This window comes from Oncorhynchus mykiss, chromosome 3 (genome assembly GCF_013265735.2).
Source record: "Oncorhynchus mykiss isolate Arlee chromosome 3, USDA_OmykA_1.1, whole genome shotgun sequence".
In the NCBI taxonomy this organism is placed as follows: Eukaryota; Metazoa; Chordata; class Actinopteri; order Salmoniformes; family Salmonidae; genus Oncorhynchus; species Oncorhynchus mykiss.
Genome location: NC_048567.1, coordinates 68205080 through 68212801, shown reverse-complemented (window position 1 = coordinate 68212801; position 7722 = coordinate 68205080). Strand labels below are relative to the sequence as shown.

The 7722-nt window shown below is 39.9% G+C and overlaps 1 protein-coding gene across 2 annotated transcripts; it reads left to right on the top strand.

Annotated features, from left to right (window-relative positions):
- The first annotated feature begins 4127 nt into the window (after positions 1 to 4127).
- si:ch211-214p13.7 lies at positions 4128 to 6472 on the top strand. 2 transcript variants are annotated; one of them, XM_036975020.1, is made up of 4 exons: positions 4139 to 4358; positions 4908 to 4927; positions 5033 to 5070; positions 5972 to 6472. In XM_036975020.1, exons 1-4 carry the CDS (start codon positions 4330 to 4332, stop codon positions 6143 to 6145), a joined length of 261 nt encoding a protein of 86 aa, XP_036830915.1. In that variant the 5' UTR covers positions 4139 to 4329; the 3' UTR covers positions 6146 to 6472. The 2 variants fall into 2 exon arrangements, with proteins under 2 accessions (XP_036830914.1, XP_036830915.1); XM_036975019.1 differs by having other exon boundaries at positions 4128 to 4358; positions 4908 to 5070.
- Positions 6473 to 7722: the final 1250 nt, after the last annotated feature.

Here is a 7722-nt window from a genome sequence, read left to right as displayed (position 1 = left end):
GAGGCAGCTAGTTTCCCCCCTTCAGCTAAACGCACAGCCATCCTCTTACTGCCCTCCCACTCCAGACAGGAAGACACACTGGGAGGAGCTAAACACAGGGGCGAGGAAGGAATAAGGGCCACTGAAATTTACAATGGAACTGTGAAGGAATATGTCAGAAAAAGAACAGGCTTTTAGCACAAACAAAATAAAGCTAAAAAGGCACAGGCCTTCACAAACAAATACACTAAATCTAAAAAGGCACAGGCCTTCACAAACAAATACACTAAATCTAAAAAGGCACAGGCCTTCACAAACAAATACACTAAATCTAAACAGGCACAGGCCTTCACAAACAAATACACTAAAGCTAAAAAGGCACAGGCCTTCACAAACAAATACACTAAATCTAAACAGGCACAGGCCTTCACAAACAAATACACTAAAGCTAAAAAGGCACAGGCCTTCACAAACAAATACACTAAATCTAAAAAGGCACAGGCCTTCACAAACAAATACACTAAATCTAAAAAGGCACAGGCCTTCACAAACAAATACACTAAAGCTAAAAAGGCACAGGCCTTCACAAACAAATACACTAAATCTAAAAAGGCACAGGCCTTCACAAACAAATACACTAAATCTAAACAGGCACAGGCCTTCACAAACAAAATAAAGCTAAAAAGGCACAGGCCTTCACAAACAAATACACTAAATCTAAAAAGGCACAGGCCTTCACAAACAAATACACTAAATCTAAAAAGGCACAGGCCTTCACAAACAAATACACTAAATCTAAACAGGCACAGGCCTTCACAAACAAATACACTAAAGCTAAAAAGGCACAGGCCTTCACAAACAAATACACTAAATCTAAACAGGCACAGGCCTTCACAAACAAATACACTAAAGCTAAAAAGGCACAGGCCTTCACAAACAAATACACTAAATCTAAAAAGGCACAGGCCTTCACAAACAAATACACTAAATCTAAAAAGGCACAGGCCTTCACAAACAAATACACTAAAGCTAAAAAGGCACAGGCCTTCACAAACAAATACACTAAATCTAAAAAGGCACAGGCCTTCACAAACAAATACACTAAATCTAAAAAGGCACAGGCCTTCACAAACAAATACACTAAATCTAAAAAGGCACAGGCCTTCACAAACAAATACACTAAATCTAAAAAGGCACAGGCCTTCACAAACAAATACACTAAATCTAAAAAGGCACAGGCCTTCACAAACAAATACACTAAATCTAAAAAGGCACAGGCCTTCACAAACAAATACACTAAATCTAAAAAGGCACAGGCCTTCACAAACAAATACACTAAATCTAAAAAGCCACAGGCCTTCACAAACAAATACACTAAATCTAAAAAGGCACAGGCCTTCACAAACAAATACACTAAATCTAAAAAGGCACAGGCCTTCACAAACAAATACACTAAATCTAAACAGGCACAGGCCTTCACAAACAAATACACTAAATCTAAAAAGGCACAGGCCTTCACAAACAAATACACTAAATCTAAACAGGCACAGGCCTTCACAAACAAATACACTAAATCTAAACAGGCACAGGCCTTCACAAACAAATACACTAAATCTAAAAAGGCACAGGCCTTCACAAACAAATACACTAAATCTAAACAGGCACAGGCCTTCACAAACAAATACACTAAATCTAAAAAGGCACAGGCCTTCACAAACAAATACACTAAATCTAAAAAGGCACAGGCCTTCACAAACAAATACACTAAATCTAAAAAGGCACAGGCCTTCACAAACAAATACACTAAATCTAAACAGGCACAGGCCTTCACAAACAAATACACTAAATCTAAACAGGCACAGGCCTTCACAAACAAATACACTAAATCTAAACAGGCACAGGCCTTCACAAACAAATACACTAAATCTAAACAGGTCAGATGGAGATGTTGTCTTATCCATTGGCAAAACATGTATATGTGCATCGTGGCTCCCTCCTTTGTAAACTATCTGCCACTGGCACTTTCCCTCATCCTTGATGGAAAATTCTGGAATAAACAGGAAGGGTTCTCCAGGGGAGGCATTGAGCAGGATTTTTCTGTCATTACATGTGTTCTGGTATCGGTTCTCAAAATCGCTGTATATTCAACACTCTCCCACGCAGGTTTAAACTCCAGATGATGAAGATTCTCACTCCAAGTCTTATTGAACAAATTCATTTCTGATATCTGAACGGAAGACATTTTAAATTAATCTAAAAATCTAAATCAATCCCACTTTAAAAGTGGTCTAAAACCAATCTAACTACACTGTAATGTCTACAGTATGTACATTCCTATGCAACTACAATGTAAATGCATATGCTTTAAGCCAGAGGTCTAAAGTTGTAAATATACTTCGTTTTTTGGGGTATCTGTACTCTGTCTATAAAGGCAGCCCCCCGCACCTCTCTGATTCGGAGGGATTGGGCTAAATGTGGAAGACACAGTTCAGTTGAAGGCATTCAGTTGTACAACTGACTAGGTATCCCCCTTTCCCTTGATTTATATTTTTGACATGTTTACTTTTACTTCACTACATTCCTAAAGGAAGTAATGCACTTTTTACTCCATACATTTTCAAAAGTACTTGTTACATTATGAATGCTTTACAGGACAGGAAAATAGGCTAATTCACACACTTATCAAGAGAACATCCCTGGTCACCCCTACTGCCTGATCTGGCGGACTCACTAAACACACATGCTTCATTTGGAGATTGTAAATGATGTCTGAGTGCTGGAGTGTGCCCCTGGCTATCCTTATATTTAAAAACATGAAAATGGTGCTGTCTGGTTTGCTTAATATAGACATTTGAAATGATTTACACATTTACTTTTGATACTTAAGTATATTTAAAACAATATACTTTGAGACTTTTACTCAAGGAGTATTTTACTGGATGACTTGAACTTTTACTTGATAGTCCTTTTTTACCACTGGTTTAGGCTAGGGCTCGTCATGTGAAGTGAGACCTCCAAATGAAATGACATTACATACAGTACATCCACTAACAACAGAAGAAAACTCTGTAGCTATGACGACAACACACAGCATTGTTACAGTCCACATCAAGCAGAATGGCTATATTTACATATCTCCTTCTTTCCTTTGAATGTCTCAGTCTCAACTGTACGTGAGACCAAAGTCAGTGGAGTAATGAGCGCAAACACAGCTGTGATGATGTTCATTGTTAACTCTCTGACTTCTCCATTGTCCGTTCACTTGAGATGAAGCCAGGCTGAGACAGAGAGAGAGTGTTGGCTTTTGTTTCATCTTCTATGCACACGTGCACGTTTCGCATATGGTAACGAAATAATTCCTTGAATTGCCAGAAGAGGGGGCTATATAACAGTGTTAGCATTTTCCACAGCGCACAAGTTCCAAAAATACCTTCTGTAACATGCACGACATTGTCTCAGACGATAACATTGTTGGTTCAGTTCAATAGCGTCATGCTCCAGTAGTACTGGACTGGCAACTGAGTGAAATACATTTCTGCAAAGAGACTATTTACAGAGATTGCATTGCATAACTTGTATACACTGTATTACTTTGGTCTGACTGATCATTTACTGTTTTGCCTAAGTCAGGAAGTGTTTATGTTATTGTGTGTGTGTGTGTGTGTGTGTGTGTGTGTGTGTGTGTGTGTGTGTGTGTGTGTGTGTGTGTGTGTGTGTGTGTGTGTATAGTAGCTACATAACGTGAATCCTGTTAGCCACAAGACTATGACAATATTCTCCCTGTTGATTCTATTTCAGCTCCATTTGCAGGCAAGTCATGCTCTCTACTCTCAAATGGAACCTATTTTGGGTTTTGCCAATTCATTTAAATATTTGCATGGACATCATGCAAAGCTTGACATAGATAGTCCTGCTTTCTCACATTGTGCTTCTGGTCACCATACACCATGTGTGTTTGTGTGTGTGGGTGGGTGTGTGTGTGTTTGTGTTTCTGGGTGGGAGGGTGGTGTGTAAGTTAGTTCTATTAGTTGTGATAAAGGCCTGCTGGAAATATAGCACAGGAAATATGTATATTACACAAACAGACCTCTCTCTCTCTCTCTCTCTCTCTCTCTCTCTCTCTCTGTCGCGCTCTCTCTCTCTCTCTCGTGCTCTCTCTCTCTCACTCTCTCTCTCTGTTCTTCCTCACTCTCTCATACTGTCAGAGCGGGGGCTGAAGCAATGCCACTTGAACTTTAAGTGCAATAGAACAGAGTTGTCGTGCCAACCGGCGCCTGTGCACCGTGACCTCAACACCTGGTATGTTCTGAGCGTGCTCCAACTCCGGCTCCTCGGATCAGCTAACTCACCATGGGAAACTACATGTGTGGAACACTGAGGTGAGTGCTCCCTGGGGAACACAGACACATTTGGATTGTTTTTGCAGTGTGCTCTGCTTCCTTCACAACTATCTCACTGTAGTTGATCTCCTTTGTAAAGAGTCTGTAATCAAAGTGTGCATGACATTAATGTTGATCTCAGAGAAGACCAGGCATTTGGCCTCAGAATACATATACAAGCATCTGTACAAAGATTCCTGTTGCAGCAATAGTGATGAGTAGACTTGGCCTGCCTGGTACCATCTTAAAGGAAGTTCTTTAAAAATGTACTTTGCAGTGTGGTCAAGTCTTTATTAGCAGTACGTTTTCATTTGAAGTGCACATATTGTATCATCGCTCTCTCCTATTTCTGTTGGGTGAGCAATTCAATGTACACTTCTCTGTTGTAAGACTGAGTAGTTAATTCAATGTACACTTCTCTGTTGTAAGACTGAGTAGTTAATTCAACTTACACTTCTCTGTTGTAAGACTGAGTAGTTAATTCAACTTACACTTCTCTGTTGTAAGACTGATGAGTGAATTCTAAAGTTTGTCCTCTGGTTTATTCAGGAAGAAGAAAAATGAAGATGGTAAAACATACTACTTTTGTAAAAGCATGTCACATTTTCTTGTTATACTTCAAAGTATGTGTTATAATTTAATCAATACATTGCTACATGTCCGCTTCTTTGCAGAAGATAACGGTGATAGTCATAGCAGCCCAGACAACAAGGTATGAAAACTACAACCAATATTTGGCATGTCCATACACTATGATTATATGACACTGAGTTGAGTAAATGCAGGCAAATTGCATTCAAGCTGTTTGTGTGTCACAGGAGGTTGGTGGCACCTTAGTTGGGGAGAACGGGTTTGTGGTAATGGCTGAAGCGGAATCAGTGGAATGGTATCAAATACTTCAAACACATGGTTTCCATGTGTGTGATGCCATTCCATCTGCTCCCTTCCGGCCATTATTATGAGCCATTCTCCCCTCAGCAGTCTCCTGTGGACTGTGTGTGCATACATGTGTGTGCGGTTGTACATGCATGTGTGTGTGTGTGTATAATTCTGACTCTCTCTGGATCACAGTTAGATGTTTTTTTGATGGCTCTTCAAATAAGTAGCGAAAGTTGTCATAGGATGATCCATGATAGCTGTGGAATATCAGGTCAAGTTCACAGTGTTTCACTTGTTTTGCATGTCTTGTGAGAGCTGGGTTCTGTGGTATGAAAGGCCGTATTCACATGGTCTAAGAACTGTACACAGAATTAGATCATATTCAAATCAAAGCCTCTGCCTGAAATACACAGATAATGTGTGTGTGGTGTGTTCAAGCATTCAAATGTTTCCTTTTTGCTGTCGGTCAATACTCAAGTACAGAAGCATCCTGTCCGACCAAAATTTTCCAATTCACCTGTGAATTCTCACCTGTGAATACATTCTCACCAGATCAGTGGTCATGGGAGAGGATTAATTAATAAAACAGTATTATATTTAGTTCTGCAGTTTTTCCTGGTCAGATCACATGGATAGGGATAATTCCTGGGCCTAATCATAAAGGGAAAAGGAAAGGAAGCTCATTCAAGACAATATACCCTTTGTTTCACTCTATGGTTTCCATATTGTTACAGGAAGAAGATGTGACATATGCCACCATCGACCATAACAACACCAAGACAACAGGATTCATCGTAGATTCCGGAGATAACGATTGTGACTACGCCCTCGTTAACCTTCCAACTGGCCCAGCCCACCAGTCGTCAATCAAGGAAGACTGCTCAGACGACTATGTCCTTATGGGCTAACCTCATGGACAATGTGTGTGTGTGTGTGTGTGAGATGACAGAGGTCATGTGAGTAGGCAGATAACGGAGATGCAAGGTGGACAAGGGCTGGGGCAAGCTCAATAGCACCTTTCTGAACCAAAGGAACAGATATGATGCCTGTGACAGTGCCTACAAACTCAACTTGATGCAGTGTGTGGTTCACTAATTACAGGGGCTTGCCAAAGTATTCACTCCACTTGGCATTTTTCCAATTTTGTTGCCTTACAACCTGGAATTAAAATGTATTTTGGGGGGTTTGTATCATTTGATTTACACAACATGCCTACCACTTTGATGATGCAAAATATTTTTTATGGTGAAACAAACAAGAAATAAGACAAAAAAACTGAAAACATGAGTGTGCATAACTATTCACCCCCAAAGTCAATGTAGAGCCACCTTCTGCAGCAATTACAGCTGCAAGTCTCTTGGGGTATGTCTCGACAAATCTAGCCACTGGGATTTTTGCCCATTCTTCAAGGCAAAACTGTCCCAGCTCCTTCAAGTTGGATGGATTCCACTGGTATACAGCAATCTTTAAGTCATACCACAGATTCTTAATTGGATTGAGGTCTGGGCTTTGACAAGGCCATTCCAAGACATTTAAATGTTTCCCCTTAAACCACTTGAGTGTTGCTTTAGCAGCATGCTTAGGGTCATTGTCCTGCTGGAAGGTGAACCTCAGTCCCAGTCTCAAATCTTTGGAAGACTGAAACAGGTTTCCCTCAAGAATGTCCCTGTATTTAGCTCCATCCATCATTCCTTAAATTCTGACCAGTTTCCGAGTCCCTGCTGACGAAAAACATCCCTACAGCATGATGCTGCCACCACCATGTTTGTGGTGGGGATGGTGTTCTCAGGGTGATGAGGTTCTCAGGGTGATGAGGTTCTAAAGGTGATGAGGTGTTGGGCTTGTGCCAGACATAGCATTTTCCTTGATGGCCAAAAAGCTCAATTTTATTCTCATCTGTCAAGAGTCCCTTCCTCCAAATGTTAGGGGAGTCTCCCACATGCCTTTTAGTGACACTTAGATTGCACATAGGTGGACTTTATTTAACTAATTATGTGACTTCTAAAGGTAATTGGTTGCACCAGATCTTATGTAGGGGCTTCATAGCAAAGGGGGTGTCTGCATGCACCACTTTTCCCTTTTTGGGGGGAGGGGATTTTTTTTGGAACAAGTCATTTGTTTTCTTTTCACTTCATCAATTTGGACTATTTTGTGAATGTCCATGATATGAAATCCAAATAAAAATCCATTTAAATGACAGGTTGTAATGCAACAAAATAGGAAAAACGTCAAGTTTTGCAAGGCACTGTATAGGTTTCTATTTATGTTTAATTATGTTTTACAGACATGTATTGTGCTTATGTTAATATACAGTGCCTTTGGAAAGTATTCAGACCCCTTGACTTTTTCCATATTTTGTTATGTTACAGCTTTATTATAATTTATTTTTCTTCATAAATCTACACACAATACCCCATAATGACAAAGCAAAAACAGGTTTTTAGAAAGCTTTGCTAATTTTATATATTTTTTTAACCTGGAAATA

Excerpts from the sequence above, each read along its gene's own strand:
- si:ch211-214p13.7 (XM_036975019.1), top strand. The coding sequence starts at position 4,330 with ATGGGAAACTACATGTGTGGAACACTGAG. Across the intron at positions 4,359-4,907 it reads TACATGTGTGGAACACTGAG|GAAGAAGAAAAATGAAGATG; the intron begins GTGAGTGCTCCC and ends TGGTTTATTCAG. Across the intron at positions 5,071-5,971 it reads ATAGCAGCCCAGACAACAAG|GAAGAAGATGTGACATATGC; the intron begins GTATGAAAACTA and ends ATATTGTTACAG.